Source organism: Rhineura floridana, chromosome 11 (genome assembly GCF_030035675.1).
Source record: "Rhineura floridana isolate rRhiFlo1 chromosome 11, rRhiFlo1.hap2, whole genome shotgun sequence".
Classification (NCBI taxonomy): Eukaryota; Metazoa; Chordata; class Lepidosauria; order Squamata; family Rhineuridae; genus Rhineura; species Rhineura floridana.
The window spans coordinates 11,313,013-11,333,717 of record NC_084490.1 but is presented as its reverse complement, the minus strand read 5'-3'; the positions used below and the strand labels follow the sequence as shown (position 1 = coordinate 11,333,717).

General features: G+C 42.2%; 1 protein-coding gene across 1 annotated transcript; it reads right to left on the bottom strand.

Moving 5' to 3' along the window:
• Positions 1–7,622: 7,622 nt before the first annotated feature.
• LOC133367341 (vomeronasal type-2 receptor 26-like) lies at positions 7,623–15,246 on the bottom strand. Its single transcript, XM_061591443.1, has 6 exons — positions 15,029–15,246; positions 12,633–12,924; positions 11,433–12,287; positions 10,335–10,562; positions 10,092–10,218; positions 7,623–8,533 (listed from the first exon to the last, which is right to left on the bottom strand). The coding sequence occupies exons 1-6, from the start codon at positions 15,244–15,246 to the stop codon at positions 7,623–7,625; spliced, it is 2,631 nt and encodes an 876-aa protein (XP_061447427.1).
• Positions 15,247–20,705: the final 5,459 nt, after the last annotated feature.

The following is a 20,705-nucleotide window of genomic DNA, read 5'->3' as shown; positions in this document are numbered from 1 at the left end:
GCGGGAACAAGGGGAAGTCAGCTCCTGGCTGTGATTGGTTAACACAAGACATGTGCCTCACACTGATTGGACCTCTGTGCAGACTGTCTCTTCCCTCGTGATCTGTGTTAGGAGGCACGATAGAAGAGATGAATAGGCAGGGGGAGCCTGCTAGCGTCTGACTCTGAGAGGAAAAAATGGACGCCGGAGGAAAAAGCCAGGGCAAGGAAGGCAGAATGGCGAAGAGCTGTGGAGGTGAGTGACGATGATTTATGTGTGTGTGTGCCCCAGTATGTGTGTTTTCGGCTGGAGTCTCTGGTTTTGGGGGGGGCTCCGGCTCTCTGGCTACCACCCCTTACTCTCTGGACTCTCCGCTTCAATTTTTTTAAAAAAAGTTTCTAGGTTGTCTAATTCCCGAGATATACACCAAAACGTAAACCCCCCCTGCACAACTTTTTTTTAAACAGATCATGCTCTAGCTACAACTCCCATCAGCCCAATCCAGTGGCCATGCTGGCTGGGGCTGATGGGAGTTGTAGTTTAAAGTAACTTTTCAAAGCTCTGGCTGCAACCCCGCCCTTTCATGATTGTGAGTAAAGTGCAGACTTGTGTTTGTGTTGTAAATCTCTCTCCCTCCAACCCTATTTTTAAAGAAATTAGGCAGGGTTTATCACAGTTTTTATTATGTAGGAAACTAATACTCATTTTTTTAAAAAATGAATGAAGTTTATTTATTTATTTTTATTATTTTATTTATATCCCACCCTTCCTCCCAGTAGGAGCCCAGGGCAGCAAACAAAAGCACTAAAAACACTTTAAAAATCATAAAAACAGACTTTAAAATATATTAAAACAAAACATCTTTAAAAACATTTTTAAAAGCTTTAAAAACATTTTTTTTAAGAAAAAAATTAAAAACATATTAAAAAGCAACAGACGCAGACTGGGATAAGCTCTCAACTTAAAGGACTTGTTAAAAGAACAAGTTCCTTATCACTTGAGGCTGCAGTTTTCCCTGGTTGAGTAAGCCCCATTGAATACATTGGGACTTGCTTCTGAGTAAACAAACATAGGATTGCACTATAAATATCTTTACAGGTTATATAAATAAACATATTTGATAGTCATGCTTATATAAATATTTTCATAGAATCATAGAATAGTAGAGTTGGAAGGGGCCTATAAGGCCATCAAGTCCAACCCCCTGCTCAATGCAGGAATCCAAATCAAAGCATTCCCGACAGATGGCTGTCCAGCTGCCTCTTGAATGCCTCCAGTGTCGGAGATCCCACTACCTCTCTAGTAATTAGTTCCATTGTTGTATGGCTCTAACAGTTAGGAAGCTTTTCCTGATGTCCAGTCGAAATCTGGCTTCTTGCAACTTGAGCCCATTATTCTGTGTCCTGCACTCTGGGATCATTGAGAAGAGATCCCGGCCCTCCTCTGTGTGGCAACCTTTCAAATACTTGAAGAGTGCTATCATATCTCCCCTCAGTCTTCTCTTCTCCAGGTTAAATATGCCCAGTTCCTTCAGTCTCTCCTCATAGGGCGTTGTTTCCAGTCCCCTGATCATCCTTGTTGCCCTCTTTTGAACCTGTTCCAGTTTGTCTGCATCCTTCTTGAAGTGCAGACACCAGAACTGGACACAGCACTCAAGATGAGGCCTAACCAGTGCTGAATAGAGGGGAACTAATACTTCACATGATTTGGAAACTATACTTCTGTTAATGCAGCCTGATATAGCATTTGCCTTTTTTGCAGCCACATCACACTGTTGGCTCATATTCAGCTTGTGATCAACAACAATTCCAAGATCCTTCTTGCATGTCGTACTGCTGAGCCAAGTATCCCCCATCTTATAACTGTGCATTTGGTTTCTTTTTCCTAAGTGTAGAACTTTTACTTCCACCCAGTTTTGTCATGCTGTGTCCCTATAAGTATCCAATTGCATACTATGGTTGTACAATACTTCCTTTACATTTTAAGTATGCCTTGGGGTAGTCATGGTTCTCCATTGTTTTCATCCTGAGGGGCAGATAGGCTGAGAAATGGTGAGTAGCCCATGGTCACCCACTACACTTTATAGCTTATTTTCATTTTGAAAAATTAATTAGAACAATTTACATGCAGGCAAAATTTATTAAGCGGATTCACACAATATGTGTAAAGCACATCCAACTCGCATTTAAAGCGCATGACTTCCCCTAAAGAATTCTGGGAAGTGTCATTTCCCCCTCACAGTTATAGTTCTCACCACTCTTAACAAACTGCAGTTCCCATGATTCTGTGGTGGGATTCATGTGCTTCAAATGGGTGTTGAATGTGCTTTAAAGGAATGGTGTGGATCTGCCCTAGGTATGATGTTCATTCAAGAGTGAATTGAAAAGAACAATTTTAAAAGATACTTCTTACTCTTACTCATTTTTCAGACCTCTTTCTGAAGTAAAGGGTCAAATCTGTAAAAACATTTGGAGCAGCCACATTAAAAGATAAGGGCAGGGTATTCCAGGCAGGGGGTTGCCAACCCTGCTTGGATATGGATGTCTTTGCAGAAGAACCCTAGTCAAGGTTTACCAACAGCACAGTCCAAACTATATCTACTTAGAAGTCAGTCCTGTTGAGTTCTGTGGGGCTTAATCCCTTAGTAAGTGTGTTTAGAATTGCAGCCTTCAGGAGCCTCCATCTTTACTCCCCAAAGCTCCCATCTAACATCTCCACAACACTAGGCTCCTTTGTTTCTGCTGTGGCCTTCTGGTGACTGCCCTAGCCTGAAGGCACTTAACCCTTCTTGCTGAAAGCAAGTAGGCTAGATTAAATGTTCCCTACCCAGGCTCATATATATAAAATATAAACGGCATTTTGTCAAAAGTATTTTTGTCTACATTTTATACCTCATCCTTGGTTTTCCAAGCTTGGCATGGAATGCTTCTCATACAGAATTAATTTGAAATGCTGCATATTTATTATCATAATCATCATATTCAAAATAAAAAATATATGTACCGCCTTCAAGTTGATTCCAACTTATGGTGACCCTATGAATAGGGTTTTCATGAGGCTGAGAGGCAGTGACTGGCCCAAGGTCACTCAGTGAGCTTCATGGCTATGTGGGGATTTGAACCCTAGTCTCATTTTGTTCTCACAACAACCCTGTGAGATAGTAGGTTAGACTGGCCCAGGCAGGGTTATTTAGTGAGCAAAAATGATGTAAATAGGATCTCTTTTAATTGTGCTATCAACCTGCTTACTTCCACTCTGACTGGGGGATCTTGCAGCACGGGGAAGAGATGGGGGCACATCACAGCTGAAGTTCACCCATATAGGAGCATTATCTCTTGTTTATTACAGAGACGCCTGTTGCAGGTTTTGCTGCTGAGAGCAGCAGTCAGTTAGTGCGGCCACTTGAGTCACAGCTTGTTGATCCTGAGGAGGCAAAACTAGAAAGTGAGGTTCAGAAAGGAGGCCCTGTGCATGAGGAGGAGGAGGGCATGAAGCAGTGCCAGTTGCCCACAGCCACATCTGCAGAACAGCAAGTACCATGGTTTGGCTTTGAGAACGCTTGTACATTTGTGAGCCAGAGTGGGAAAAATGTTGTTGTACGATGCAATTACTGCCTTCCAAGGATCAAAAATCTGAGATCAGCTGTTTCCCCCTCATCCAATGTGAAGAAACATTTTGAGGTAAGCCTTTGTCATGCTGGTCCTCAAAGAGTGTCCATTGTCTATTTATGTTTAAATTGTGAAGTTCCTCTTCCATTTTTTCTTGGATTCATGCTTTGTTCTTCTTCCTCAGAGGGCACACCCTGAGAAGCTGAGAGCAATTGAAGAAGCAATAAAGGCAAGGAGACATGGCCTTCCTGAACCAATGCATGACACCCCTCCTCCCAAAATGCTGAAGCAGCAGCAGACAACCCTTGAGAGGTGGGGATCTGGCAGGGATCTGCTTCTTCTGGCAGCCTGCGTACACCCTCGCTTCAAACTAGATCGGCTGGAATCGTGTCAGGCCACCACCCATACCAACAATTAAGAACATTAGGGAAGCCCTTTGGGTGGATTACTCCAAGGGAAATGTTGTCTCAAGGGAGGCATCAGAGGGCTTAAGGTGGTAGGCAGGGGCTGGGCCTTTCCTTCCTGGGGCTCCTCATCACAACCTTGGGTTGCTGCAGGTAATCCTTAAGGGTCTGCTGTGCTGCCCCATGAGTGTGGTGACTTGGTCACCTTCCTACCTTCCATGTCATCATCCACAGGCTCAGGCTGGACCCTGAACCAGGGGACGTGACAAGCATCAGGAAATGAAGAGCAGATGATGGTTTCCTAACATATATGTGTTAACATATCCTCTCTCTTTCTTAGATACACAATGGAAGCCTTGTTGAAAGCTGAAATAAAGATGGGTGTACTTAATGAGGACAGTGATCAGTCTTCAGATAAAGACCAGGAAGGAGATGACTTAGAAGATGACTTCTTTAACTTTCTGCCCCAGGGCAAGAAGTCAGCAGTGGACACTGCTGAGGAGGAACTGGTGAGGTACCTGAGGTCTCCCAGCAGGGAAGTGTCATCACTCCATGGCTTTCCACGTGTGCTGTGGTGTTTTTTGCAGCACAACACAGGCATGCCTTCAAGTGCCGCAGTAGAACGCCTGTTCAGTACTGGTGGCAACGTAATGACTGTAAAAAGACATTCCTTGTCTGACATGCTCTTTGAGCATCTTGTTCTTTTGAGACATGACAGAAACATATTATAAAAGCATTTCAAGTGTAAAATTTGATTTCAAGAGTTGGGGTATCTTCATTGCTTGGGGGGATGTGAGATTCTGTTATGCCATTATGTTAATCTTATGGATAAAATTTTTTATTCTACTACCCCCTGTGTGTGTGTGTTTATTTTTAATATTGTTTTAGGCTTCTTAGATGTGCAGCAGCCAAGGCCAGCACCTTGTAGGAGTTTTTTTAAAAAAGTAACTGAAATGTAATTGTAGTGATTACTTTTGAGAAAAAGTAAAGTAATCAGTTACTTTCAGAGCAATTGTAATTGTAACGGTAATTACTGCTTTTTTGGGCCAAGTAATTGTAACTGTAATTTATTACTTTTTAAAAGTAATCTTCCAAGCTCTGCAAAGGAGGCTGAGGGTGGAGCTACCAGGAAGAAGAGGGGAATACTATCACTGATTCCCATCTCCTTGTACTGCCGCTGCTGATGACACCCTTACTCAGAATGAGAGGAGAGGGCTTTTTTTGTGAAGCAAAAAGAAGCAAGACTGCAAGGAAAGGCTGCTTTCCCCCTTCCTTCCTGGCAGCCAGCCTGCCTCCCTGGGGAGAGGGGGTCACAAAGTTTTAAGCTTATAAAGGGGGTCCCGTACTCAACCACTGCTGTAGTCCATCGAAGTTCCATCTCTGTCACCAGGAAACCACTCTGACTTGGAGCTGGCTGTGACGGCCTGCACCTGGTGCCAGGCCAAGAAGACAGTAAACTAGGGCTGCTGCTGGTGTACCATCCACCCTGCTGCACACCAGCTTGTCTGACCGAACTGGTGGATATCTTGGCTGTTGTATTGGAGGACCCCAGAATGATAGGAATTCAGGAATTCAGTGTCTGGTATAAAAAACAGCACACTTCAAGCTCTCCCTTCTTAATACATGGGTATGGATCTATCACCCCACTTGCGAGGACAAGTGACTAACAGGATGATGTGGTCCATATGCAAAATTCTGATTGGCCTGGAGATTAAGAGAATGAAATTTTCCTGGGGGGACTTACTCTTTAGATCTCCCCAACTGAAGAAGGGCAAAGCAAGCATTGCTAGGCTATAGCAACACTAGAACCACACTTGGTTGCTTACAAGAAATGACGAAGATCAGTAAGGCAGACTTAATAAGTTATCACGATCTCATCAAGCACCAGGAACATTGTGAGGATGGCACAGTGGCTGCATCCCAACTTCACAGCCCTTAGCTGTGCATGTGCATGGGTCCAACAGCAAGTTGCAACCATGCATCAACATTCAGTAGTAACCATCTTCTGGCCATCTGTGCCCACTAAGTAGACATTTTTAACCATAGCTGTAGAAAAGCCTCACTTTTCATATTCACAACTTTTTTTTTTTTTTTTTTTAGAATCCTTCCTCTTCCACTCCAGCTGGTTTGGTAGCCGTAGCAGCCCCTCTCATGAATATGTCCACCATTTTTATTTTTTGACCAGTGGAGCCAGTTGTATACTGTCAGCCCCAATTAGAGTCAAGTCTTATGTTACAGATACAACGTGAACCGTGTGGGCACTGTACACCTCTAATTGTTATAGACTCATTGAAAACCAGGATGTTAAACAGGGTTGCCAGGTTCAGGACCTGAGACTAATCCTGTATCTTTAGGAGAAGAGAAAGTCAGCCAAGTGCAGGTGTTCTTGCAACACTGTAATGGGAAAAACCACAGGGTGCAAGTGTGGAAATGCTGGCAAAGCTTTCTGGCTCCTAGAGACTCTCCCCCCTCCTCCCTTTTTGAACGCTAAATAATTTTTTTCACCCCAATAAGCTAGTCCAATTTAGGGGTTGGGAGGAAAGAGGCCTCTATCAAATCAGGGAACTGTTCATGAGAGGCCACCCTATAACAGATGCTGCCCTGAAACAAAAACTGTGAGGTTTGAAATATAATTGGCTTCATATTGTATAGATATATTTGATGAACATCTCTGTGTATCAACAGATGTTCAGCTTAAGGAGGTGGCCTCTATGATAAGGTGCTGACTGACGAAGCAATGGAAAGCTCAGATAGTCTGCGACTGCCATGGGAAGGTGATCTAGTAGTTCCAGTTGAAGCTGAGGCTTGGGGAAAAGTTTGGACTAATCACCCCTTGAGGACCATCTCAGTAAAAATTCAGGAGGCCACGCTGAAGGTGCTGTTTTGATGTCACTGGATGCCAGTTAAGTTATCCTGCATGCTTCAGTTCTTTTCCCAACTATGCTGGAGAGGATGCGGCAACAGAAGCACATTAGTGCACCTTTGGTGGGAGTGCAGTAAAGTTCAACAATTCTGGGTTTAGTTCTTCAATCAAATTTCTCACATAACTCATTTGTGACTGAAGCCTGATTCTTTATTAGCTCTCTTGTCACTAGAGAGTGACACAAATCCCTCAATCATCCAGAAGGAGCTTATTTCCTTTCGTATGACAACAGCACAACTAGAAGTAGCCAGTGAATAGAAAGGGGAGGCCGGTCGCTCCAAGAAAGGGTGGTGGTCCTGTGTTTGGGATATTTCTCTCTCTGAGTACATAACTCATTGTTGGAGGGTTATAAATAAAGCATGACAGGTTTGACAGAGTATGGCTTCCTTTTATATGTTTTGATAATAACAATAACTCAATGCATACTCCCCATCCACCCATGCAGGACTTTGGCTGGCCTACTTTTCAAGGATCTCACCTTGACTCTTTGCTGTATGTTTATACTAGCTATACACCAGCTAAGTGATAACTTCTGTCATCATTCATTCACTATGCAACTGTTGACTCTACGTGTGTACGCTTTTGAAAACTGTTGAATAAAAATATATATTTTTTTAAAACTCCCATCTAACAACTAATGAAAGGTGGTGGTAAGATAAAAAGTACTAACATTAGCACTGACTTTAACTGGATTGGGATTTTCCAATTTCAGATTTGTTCATTCTTTCTTCTCACTAGCTGCCCCCTGTTGTTCAACTCAGGATTTATCATTATGATGTAGCATTTGGGGGAAAAGATGCAGCCCAGTAACCCAGCACCAGAGGCCAAGATGGAGAAGATCTCCACAGCCACTGTGTATTTTCCTTTGGTGCTCAGGTAGGTTGGGACAAAGGTCAGCCAAACACTGCAAAAGACTAACATGCTGAAGGTGATAAACTTAGCTTCATTAAAACTGTCAGGCAACTTCCTAGCTAGGAAAGCTACAGTGAAGCTGACAATGGCCAGCAAGCCCATGTAACCCAAGACACAGTAGAACATGGTGACTGAACCTTCATTACATTCTAATACAATTTCTTCGGGTACTGAATTCATGTCAACATCTGGGAAAGGGGGAAAGGTTGCCAGCCACACAATGCAAAGAGTGGCTTGAATCAGGGAGCATGAAAGAACCACCGAAATGGCCAGTCTTTTCCCTACCCATCTCCTCATAACAGACCCTGGCTTGGTGGCCATGAAAGCTAAAATCACTATGGTCGTTTTGGCCAATATGCAAGCAACTGCCATGGAGAAGATGCTGCTGAAAGCAATTTGTTGAAGGAGACACACCACTTTATGAGGATGGCCAATGAATAGCAATGGAGAAAGGAAGGCGAGCAGGAGGGAGATGAGGAGAGTGTAGCTGAGGTTCTCATTGTTGGCTTTGACTATGGGTGTGTCCCGGTGCTTAACGAAGATCCAAAGCACCAAAGCGGTGATGAAACAAAAGGAAAAAGCAAAGATACCCAAGATGATTCCCAAAGGTTCCTCATAAGACAAGAAGCTGATATTCTTTGGAATGCACATATCCTGGCCTTTGTTTGGATAATGATCTTCTGGACACTGAATACAGTAATCCATGTCTTTAAAAAAATAGGCTTTGTTTTATACATGGATAAATTACTACATACAATGCATTACAGTTTTAGTGTTACTGAGTGAAATTCCCCACACTTTCAAATGCAGCATAGTGGATTTTGCCAAATATTATTTTGGTAGGTGCAATTAACCATCAAGTTTTTTCTCCTGAAAAAAACCTTTCTGGGAAATTTAGGCTCACTGAATAGTACATGAAATTCCCCTTAGGCCGAGCAATCCAACTCAGGGGAATCTGGCATAAGTTGTGCTAGGGCAAGGGAAGGCGGCGTAAAGTTATGCCGCAACCAACAGCCATTCAGGAGCTTCCAGTTGGGTGAATGCTGGCTCAGCTGGGAGCTGTGTGCAGGGACCAGAAAGTAAAAGGCTGCTCTCCCAAATATCCCTACTGGGGAGTAAACCCTCTCCACTGACTTCTATTGCAATTATTTTCTTAAACCAATCTTTTTCCTGGAGTAACTTTTGCCTGTATTGGGACCTGCAGAAGCACTCCAAACACAAGTTAGATGTGGCCTAAGTCTCCTCACCTCAGCCCCTCCCCCAATGCCCCCAACACATCCCTTTTTTGAGCCTTACACTGGCTTATACCAGCTCCACTTGCATCAGTCCCGGCTGAGCTGGCTGGGTCCTGGCTCAGCTGAGCTGGCCCGGTTCAGCCCTGGCTGAGTCGGGCTGAGGGACGTACACTAGCGTAGCCTGGCTGAGCCAGGATCCAGCTGGTTCAGCTGGAGATCTGCTGCATCCATTTCCCCTCAGCCTGATGTAAATGTGAGTTGGATTGTGCTCTTAGTTCATATTGATGAAGGACAGAAGCAGAACTGGAAGGAGCAGAGGCCCTACCCATAGCTTCCTTCAAGGATAAAATTAATTAAAATATTAAATGTTAAAACATGATCCACAACTGCAGCAGAAACTCATTGATGGAGGGCTGAAATTCTCCAACAGATCAGTTGGATCTTTAAAAAATTGTCAGAAATTCTTTTACTTCAGCCCTACTTACGAAGCCCTGAATGTAGCTAAAAACCAGATTACACCATTCTCAAGCAGTAATATTTGCAAGAATCCATGCACAACCGGGCCCCATCACTGAAGGTGTCTTCTGCCTCTGGAGACTACAAAACAAGAGTTATTATCATCAACATCTACATTCTGTCTGGTAATACTGACATTCTTTTTCTACTTCCTTTATTAATTTGTTATGTTTCCTTTTGGTACATTGAGTGATATGAACAACAGTACAGGAATACTGCAGATGTTTGTTTTGCCAAATATTCCTTGGGGGAGGTGAAATACACAATCTACCTCTACATCTTGTCCGAGTATGATGAAATCCTTTAGACTTTGTTTATATTGTTTGTTTTATTTTCTCTCTGTGAATTTGAATGCTATACACAAAACTGCAGAAACATTGTGGGTATCACCACCAGCAATTGATTGTGAACAATTCTTTAAATACGAAGTAAATGAGCATCCATAAACGATGATGTACAAATGATGGATATCAGCAAATAAGTTTAGAAAAATGTTATAAATATAATCCCTTACCTGTCAGGTTAGAAATCTTCCCTTTGGGGCATGGAAGACAATCATAGCAGCAAAATGGCTCCCCTTCCTTCTTGGATTTGCTATAACCTGGGTCGCAAAAGTCATTGCACACAGAAAGGGGCTGTACCTGTGCATAAATGAACCTGGTGAATGTTTTAACATTCAGCATTTTTTGAGAGTGGGGAGGGAACTGTATTTCTTTTGGGTTGGATTTATACAACCCAAACTGTACACTAATCATACCTGGTTAAAAGTGCTGGGCCATACGATGTCATTCACAGACATGCTCAACATTTTATCTTTGGGAGCCATGGGGTCTATCTTTCCAACTTTCACTTTAAGGAAGGACTGGTTTAGGAATGTCACCCAGTTGATAATATCAAATCCAGCAAATAATTGCCCATTTTGATCAAAGGAAATCTTTTCCCCCGCACTGTTGTTGAATGAGACCTTTTTAAAGTAGTGATGCAGCTAAATTCAAACAACAAAAAATGCATGTGATATGGATACATAAGATGGTTCAAATATACTAAAAAGTAGTCCCTTTAAAAGCATTGTTCATGCTACTCATAATGGTAGTAAAGCACCCAAATTTCCTATTTCCTGTATCAGTTGTGGGGAACCTTCAGTCATAGCAAGCTTGGCCATCGGCCATAAATGATAGGAGTTGTAGTTCAGCCAAATCTGGAGGGCCAAAGATTCTCCATGCCTGGCCTATATCATCATTACCACCACCACCATCATTCTTGTGACTAATATATCTTCAGGGATGTGTGATAAGTCAGAAAGGAACACCAGGGAAAAAGGATCAAACAGATAAACAAAACAAACTCCTGGCCGCAGGACTGTAAATAAATGCAAATATTAGAAAATGCCAATAAGTCTCCAGCGAAAGAAGACAAATCCTCATAACCAGTGTGCTCCTGAAAAGCCTGTCTTTCTTCTCATTAGAGTTGTGGTGTAAAACATTACTACTACTACTACAAAATAAAAACAAAGTTATTCCAGCATGAGCTCCTTGGTAGCTTCTCTTCAGCTGCTCGGTCCCTGGTACTTGCCCCAGCATGGCATGCTGATGTCAGTTATGGATGACCTCTCCTGCATTTGTGTGCTCAGAAAATTACCTGCCATGGCTCTTGATTCAGAAACTCTTCCCTTCCTCCCTCATCGTTAGTCTGTGTTTGAATTTCAGTGACTGCATGGATTGCAAAGCAAAGGCATGCTGGCATAAATCCCTCATTATTCCTGGGGCCCTTGGTCCATCGCATTTGCCCCAACATGCCATGTGATGACATTGGGCCTGAATGAGCTATCCCGATTTTTATATGCTCAGGAAATTACCTGCCATGCCTGTTCATTCAGAGGTTTCTGACTTCTTTGCTTCATCATTGTTCTGTGCTTGAATTTGGATGATTGCATGGCTTGCAAAGCATGTGCCACAACATAGACTGCATTATAGACACTGTAGCTATGGCCAGTCAGGCTTATTTCAAAAACCGACCCAGGAAGGGTCTCCAGTTTCTCCTTCCCGGTGCAGATTTCCCCAACCTTCTTTTCTACCTCAGTTTTGGGGAACAAACAGTTAAAAGCTGTCTCCCAGAATAACCTAATAAAGGCATCTTCTTTTTCTGAGGTCGGATTTCTCCTCTGAAGAAATTTCTTGAATCCTAAGACTCCCTCTGAGTGAACTGCAATGGATATAGCACCGTGGATGATGTCAATGCCCCAATCTCTTTGAAGTGGAACTGATGTGAATTCCATCTGGGCTGTCATAATCCAGACTTTTGTCTTCATTGTTATATCCTCAAATTCTGAAAGCCGGGGAAACATTCTCAAAAATATCATAGTATGAATTTCGCCATGTAAAATCACAACGTTAGCCGTACCACCGATAATAATCTTGTATGTATCAACCCATTCAGCCACCATTTTATCAATGCCAGTGGTAAAATACAGTGTTGGCAAATTTTCTATAAATTCAAAACAGATACCGCTCTGGGAAAATCCTGGAAGCACTGTCTGTACAAATCTCTCTCCACTGTCACCATTTATAACAACCACCCCAATCCAGGTCCACTTGAAAAGCAACAGTAACTGGAGAATTCCTGCAGCCTGGTGGTCCTCGCTAGGGAACATCCGTTGGAAGAAAGCTCCTTGGGTCTGTTCATTTATCACTGGAGCAGAGCCATATCCAAACTATAAGGAAAATAAAGGTAATAATGAGATACGAAATGGGAAGGACCATTTCCAAAGCTCTGTTTACTCTTCTCCCTCAATAATGATATTCCATAGACAAGAAAAGACTGGAATGATCCTTTTTATTCATCTGTCTGAACAGACAGACAGACAGACAGACAGACAGACAGACAGACAGATAGATAGATAGATAGATAGATAGATAGATAGATAGATAGATAGATAGATAGATAGATAGATAGATAGATAGATAGATAGATAGATAGCAAAACACAAAAACTCATATAAAGAGGAAGAGAAATATAACATCTTGTGGCAGTCCTATGTTCCATGTACACATCTTACTTGTGGAATTTTGTAAATACAAAGAATCGTTGCCACAAATCGACACACATTTGAGTTAGGTCCCACAATAACAGCTACTGCATTGTCCTGTAAATCACACTTATAGTTCGGGATGAATCTGCCCCGTGTGGAGAGAAGTTCCATTGAAGCCAGATAGGTCTGTCTCGCAGTGAAATGGCTGTTATAGATGTGGAAGCCCAGAGAGAGGTTGGATAAGCCCTGTAGATTTTCATTGAACTCCTCTACAGCAAATACAAAGGCTAGGATTTGTTGGTAGGTCTGAGTCAAGAATCTGCAAGAAGATTTTCATACAGTATCAGAGTGACTCTACTTCAGCACATGCTACGTCATTCAACTGATTTTTAGCAACTATATTATGCAAAAATAGATTGTAGGGTCCCTGTTCAGTAAAGTGAAACAGTTGCGTGTTTACTGAGACTTTTGACATCTCTAGATGTCCCCACAAGAATGCCACTTCTTTGGAAGCCCCACAAACATGCAGTCACGCACAACATTTAAGCCCAGCTTCAAATGTTTTTTTTATTGATCTGGCTTGATTTAAAGATTTATAACTTGTGCTGATGTGTTCTAAAGATGCCTATAACAGGCTTCCACGTGACTTAAAAATTGGACATTTGCTGGACAGGTAATCCAATTCATGCTGATTTCAAGATAAATCCTAACTGGAGCTGTGTACTACCTTATTGACAAAATATTAGGCTATGAGCGGTGGTGACATAAATGCTTCCAATAATGATAAAAGCATCTACCAAAGGCATTAGATACAGATCTGTGGTGGGGAACCTCCAGCCCACCAGGCCCCCTTACTAGGCTTGCATTTTGGCCTAGTCATACCACCTGCCCTGCACGGACATCAAACAAACAGTGGCTATACCCGACATTGATGTATTCCTTATGCATAGCCTTATGGCAGCTGAAAAAACATGTCTAAATGAATTGATCTCAGAATCTACCAAGAGATACAAAGTATGTCTGAAAGCCCACATTAATTCGTTCAGCACTCCTTTCACGATAACGCCAATGAGTTATTCCAGATACACCAATACTGGCCCTCCAGCCACGGAGCACCAGGGAAGGGAGAGACAAGGCAGTGCAATGTCAGCACATATATGTGGACTCTGACGTATACAGAGTGTGATCACTGCCTAAGCCTCTGCCAAGTGCCACTCAAACTCTCTGTATCTTTGGTACCCACCCAGCCCACCTTCATTTGCAATCCAGGATTATTCAAGTTGCTTTGAGGCTCAGTAGGATTTTTGATTTTTTTTGCTAGTCCAAATATTGGCCTTGCTGAGTGGGATTTTTCACTTACTCCAGGGGTTCCCAATCTGTGGTGAGTTTCATTCAGGTGGTCCATGGCATGTCTGTGGTTATGTGGCTGAAGATAGGTGATGGCACACCCATTGCATTAAATAGTCATATTGATTTTTAATGGTTCTCTTATTGCTTCTTTTCCTTCATATACGGAATTCTCTGGGATTTGAATTATAATGCAATAAATGACAACATATAAGAAATAAAAGAACCAATGAAAACCCATTAAAGGTCATGCAGCATCAAGGAGAGTGTATTACAATTGCTACAACAGGCAGAAAAATCATTAAGTGATCCGCCAAGACTCAGCAATTTTCAAATGGTCTATGGGAAAAACAGTTTGGGAACCATTCACCTATTATTTACTGGATGTCTATGGGCATTAAAGGCCTACAGAGTCAGTGTGTATAAATAGGTAAATTTGTCACATTTATTAAGAGTCAGGAAACATGACTACGAAGGATGAGATCAGTTGACCACCTTTGAGGATGATGGGCGTTTCTGGATCTGTGGATTGGATATGGAGCATCTTTTACGGTAACCTACATCACCTGCCTAGAGTTATGGGGCTCCTGTAGGTATCAGGAAGGCAGGCCTCCATATTCACCTTAAGAGTGTGTCTTTAGTAAAGTGCTTATGACTTGATATGCCCATTGCCTTGGACAGCCGCTGGCTCACCTAGCACCGTCAGCTTTGACATGCTTCCTATGTGGTATGTTTTCCCCCTAGTGAAATTTATTGTAATAATAACTGTGGTCCTAGGTCAGCTCGTCCCTGTGTCTGAAATCTTTCCTGGTTCTGGCAATGAAACGAGGCACTCAGAGAATACACTCTTCCTAATCAATACAACGCATAGCAAAGAGCCGACATTACAGAATATTCTTAAATAGGATTTTCTTAAACTGCAATGCATGTAACAGATTTTGCAGAAAAATAAACAAATCTGTTAGCATTTTAGGTGCTACAAGACACTTGATTGTTTTCACTGCACTTGATTGTTTACACTGCAAGACTAACATGGCCCCTCTAGAAAATGACATCATTAGAAACCAACTCCGTACATGAGGTCATCAAGGACTTCATGAGAGGGATGTCTTTGGAAAATGATGGGGTTGGAAAATGTGTAGATCTGAGAAATAATGCCAGCAATTATGACGTCTCCTGACTGATAGTACTTGTGCTTTCCTGAAAGAGGGTCACTGATATGACATTGTCCAACAGTCACCCCCCACACGGCCTGAGGAAGTTGCAGCAATACCAACAGCATGAACAGAACCATCTTATACAAGAATCTTCTTCCTAGACACCAGTTGTCTTGCTCCTTCATTGTCATTCAAGTGTCTCTGAATAGCACAGCCTGACTTGAATGGCAACTCTGTCAGATTATTCAAAGCCAATATGACACAGAGTAAAGTCTCAGAAATCAGACTGATAGACTGCTGTCTGCTTTTTAACTACTGGTTTGAATTATACAGGGGATGTTAATTGAATCTTTTAGTCTTGAGTTATTGTTTTGCTTGTGGCCCTTGGGATTTGGAGAAGAACTAATCATGGCCAATTTGATAATTACTGGGCAGATAATCAACAATTTTGAATTTCAGGTCCTCTGCAACATGGCAGAAAAATACACACAAACGTTTTATCAAATTTCATCAGAAGAGCTGGATCTTTCTCTTTTTCTTGAAATTCTCAATCTCAAGGATTGCAGAACTTTCTTAGACAGCTTTATCTATCATGGAGAATGATCTGCGGGAGATGCTCTAGCTGTGGATTTCCTGCTGTGAGCAGGGGGTTGCACTCGATGGCCTACAAGGCCCCTTCCAACTCTATGATTCTATGATTCTATGAATGTCCCATAGTCTAATAGTGTTTTAAATGGGGGGGGGGTTGTTCTAAGGTATCACTCTTCATAGAACATGTTCTAGTTCTACAATTAGGTTGGTCACATGTCTTACCCTAGAGTGGACACTCCTTTATTTGAAAGGCTATCGGACAATGGTTCTCCAGATGAATAACCCCTGTATTTGAAGGGCTGTGTTTTTCAAGTCCATTTCAAAGATAAAAGACTTATAAGAATGGAAGGCGCGGATCATGAAGTAGCTGATCAAAATACCTCAACACAGACAGAGCAGTGTCACACAAGTGACCTGGTCACGCCTTTTGCTGTGATGATACTATAGTTTGCCTAATCATTAGCTTTGATAGAATCCAAACCAAGCAGATGCCATTTTGTTACGTCTCTTACCATTCCTGAGTTACAAACCAGGTTTTTTTTTAAAGAAGGGTGAGGTGATAATCCTGGGCATAACCTTTCCTTAATTTTATAATAAATTACCTAACATGTTTATATCAGTGAGATGCTGTGATGGAGAATTTGTCTCATTTAGGATCTTTTGCTGGGGTTCCTTAAAAAAATAATTCTTAGAGGCAGTCTTGGAGCAAAAGGGTAGGCCTTTATTGTTTACAAGCATATGCAGGGTCAGTCCTCCAGAAAATCTGAAGAGGACTGCAATGAGACACAGTCTGCACAGATCTTTTATACAGTACAGTTACAGCATGTGACATTGGTTTCCCAATGCCATAAGTCACTTCCCCACATGACATCACAGTTCTTCCCTCTTGCAGTATTTCCAACCAATCAGATAACTTTTATTAAAATGAACATATGTATATTCATACTTTTGCAGATACCTCCCATCTCATTGTCTTTTTGTCTCTTCTTGACTAATATCTTTAATCTATCTGCTGTCTACTTGACCTGGGTTACCAGTGTACTTCTGTGTACATTCCATTCCATCATGGCTCCTGATCGGTCAAGCTGGCCAGGAACATCTCTAGGACATAACGGCATGTTCCTTGGGTGATACCATGATGCCAGAACAAGTTTTGGTTCCCCTTAGAGTAACTGAGTAACTGGAAGTTCATGAAACGCCCCATTGCTATAAGGCTCCTTATTTTTCTTATATTTTCTATTATAAAATACATATCTTAAAAGAAGATTACATGCAATACATACTGGCCTGCATTTCAGCCTAGAAGAGGCCTTAGCGAAAATAAAAGATACCCACTTGTAAAGCTGCATTCCACTTATCAAAAGTAAAAACCCGATACACCAAGCCATCTGAAGAATGCGTGCCAAAGCCAAAGTTTTTCATTGCTTAAAACAATACCAAATTAATGACCTGCCAGTTATGCATCAGCCAATTTTGGCATAGAAAGAGCTCAGGAATTCACAGCAAGGTGAACTTGACAATTTCCTGCTATTCCTACACACAGGCCTGCTTTTAATGCCTGTATGTGTGAATATAGAAAAATCCATTTTTCCTCCATCATTTTCAAGGGCCTAAATTGCTTGGGGCCAGGGTGCTTGGAGGGTCCTCCATCAGCTTTGTAATATCTGCCCTATTTTCCTTTTCCATCATGAGGAAAGGAGCCTCAAGTCATAAAGATAAATTTTCAATGGGGTGGTGTTAGCAGATGTTATAATCTTTAAAGTGTTCAGGGAAACCATAATCTCTGTTAAACCTCAGATTGATACAATCACATTTCTGTGATTTCTGTGTAAATAAATAAATAAATAAACATCTGTTCAACCATCTCACATTCCACGTGTGCACATTATTTACTATTCCTAAGGACTAACTCTGAGATCTGCAAGACTGTTTTCAGAGAGACTAAACTGATAACAGAGAGAGAGAGAGAGAGCAGCAGAGACAGACAGACACATACACACATTTTAATGCCTTCCTGCTCTTTATATCAGACTTGCAAAGCTGAGTCTTTGCCTTGCAGATCAGCTCATTTGCCCCATGTAAATTGCTGATGGACATTTGACACATGAAATTATGTACTCCACATTGGTAGACATGCAGGCATAAGTATCATTGATGTGATGGAGGATACCATTGGGACTCAAACTGTCATGCTCAAGTGGATTTGAAAGAATATTACTGTAACAAGGCCTGGCTGCATACATTAGATTTTTAAAAATGTAGTCAGGGTGATACATGTTAGCATGGAGGTATTTGTAGTGATCTGCTAGGCTCCTATATATGAAGTCTGGAGGTGTCCTCTGTAAAGTTAACATTACTGTTGGATAAGGAGTGGAAATACTCAGGTTGATGGTGATATGTGTGTGTGGGGGAGGTTAAACGCCTGGTGGAATTTCTTGAGTGACTCAGACTCTTCACCATATGTCCAAATTAAGATAACCTCATCAATATCTCAGGTATATAAGTGGGCCCTGAAAATAACAAGCCAGGAAATATTGCTCTGCCATGAAAATATTAGCATAGTTAAGGGCCACGGCTGTGCCCATTATAACACTGTAGATTTACAGTTTGTCCATGAATTTAAAGTAGTTTTGAGTTACCCTTACAATGTGTGGGCAATAGCAATAAGCTTCTTTGATAGGAATCACGTCGGCCAACTTTGACAGATGGACGGGACTGCCCGCCTGTTAATACTTGATGCCATTATGTCATGTGACGAATTCAAAGGGACGGCTTTGAAAGTGCACTATCAATCAGCAGATTAGCATTGCAAGCACACCTTCTTGCTGTAACTGATGACCAGCTGATTGGCAGCAAAAGTGACCCATTTGTAGGTGAAGTTCAAATTCAAACTACATGTACAAATGCACTTTCTTTCTGTGCAGACAAATGTCTTTTCCAGGTGCATTATGAATCCAAACTGTGGCTGCTCATGGACAAAGTGGGGCTCACAGAGAGCCCCTTTGAAGGTGTGTTTTCAGTGATGGGAACTCTCTAGTGCAGCCAATCCCAGTGAAGCTCACTATCGGCACAAATCCACTGATTGGTGCTACCGGAAAGGCCAACCTGCAAAGGAAAAATTGGGAGCTCACATTAAGTTCCCAATAGTTTCTTTGGAAATTTGTAAGGAACTGTGGTATCCTTACTTGATCTGAACTTGACATCAAATATGATGACAGATGCTGGGGAGATGAGTGTGGTTTGGGGAAAATGGCCTCACAGACCAAACTGGAACCCATGCCAGACCCATGGGCCAGAGTTTCCTCACCCTACCATACAATGATTCAGCATCTAAATTTAGTGGGATGGTTCCTTTAAGGGGGAAGACAGTAGTGCCTTGAAGGTAACAGATTTTTGATGTGACCTAGTTTGGGTTTGTAACTACAGTGAAGGCAACACACTAGGGCTGTGCACTAGAACTGGCCAAGGCCTGAGTCAAATCAGGCCCATTTGGAGGGATTTGGGCCTTGGCCAAGTCAGGTTAAGAAAGCCACAAATCGCTGCAGGTCGAGTTGGATGGCCCAGAGCATTCCAGAGCAGTTGGGGGTGGAGATCAGGCAGGAAGGAATGGGAGGCGGACATCAAACTGGAAAACCTGCGGAAAGACTGAGACTCACCTGCTGTGTTTTCCTGGGAAAAGGTAGGCCCAACTCCATGGCTCTCCTTCTTGCCTAAGGCCCATCCTGTAGGATCAATGCCTCCTCTGAACAGCTGTTGAGCAGAGGCATTGATTCTACGCAGTGCGGGTGCTGCTTCTGGGAGGAAGGGTGGGATAGAAATTTAATAAATAAAAATAAAGTAGATAAGCTACTTTCCTTCAGGATTGAGGCCTCTGCTGAAAAGCTGTTCAGTGGAAGCATCAATCCTGTGTGGTGCTGGTGCTTACTCCCAAGCAGCTTTCCTGCACCCCTCAGGATTTACCCCTGCTCTTGGTTGGGAGATCAGGAGCAAATGCAAAGTTTCCTTGCCCTCCTGCTGCCCATGTATGTAATTATATATTTTTAAAAATCCTAATCAAACATTAGCTTTATCCCCAATCTTATTTGGGACTGGCTCTGAGGCGGAGCAGGTGGTCCTTGGGTGAACCAGGGCTGGTCAACCTGATCCCCCACCTAAATCAGAGTCAAGGCACAGATCGAAATCATAATTCCAGGGCATGGACTGAGAGCATATGTTACAAAAAAGTTGTTGGAACTAGCGCCTTGAATTGTATGATGGCACATAAACATATTTAACCAAATCAACAACTGATGTCTGTTGAATCTAGACTATTGAATTCAGGCCCTATGTAGCTGTCAGAAATGTAATAGATTTGTATATGTTAAGGGTTAATTTCCCTTGGGAACACTGACACCTCTCTAAAGGCTATAGGCTATTTACTTTATGACTTAGCACCTCCATTTTACAGCGGAAGGCCTGTGTATCCTCCATCCCAGCATGAAAGCTCATCACTTTCTCAGGGATGGCCCACCGAAGACCGTAAGTATGCTTGGCCTGCTAACCCATTGCAAGCTGGATGTTAGCCAATCAGACTGTGAAACCTGTAGTATTACCATATATGGAGTTCTTCCTGTAACTTGTTTACTTGAGGTTATAAAAGCCGGAGAACAAAGAAGGGTCGTCGTCACATATCACCCACCCATCCAGCATACTTTTTAATAAACCTGTTTTTGTAGTTTTACTTCCAAACTGCTGTCCAGTGTCTTTTCCATTGACCAGAGCGAGAGACGAACAGTTTTTCTTCTAACATATACAACTCCTTAGTGGGGTTCTAAACATGGGCACACAAGAAGGTTTTCGAAAAAGAATTATTTGCACAGATCAGTGGACAATGAGTAAAATGGTTTTGTGGGATGAAGCACCAATATAAGCATGTATTAGATAATTAGAAATTATCTCATCTATAGCATCACAATGAAGCGAAAGCACTGTATGTTTTAATACTGTCCTGAAACCTATGATTCCA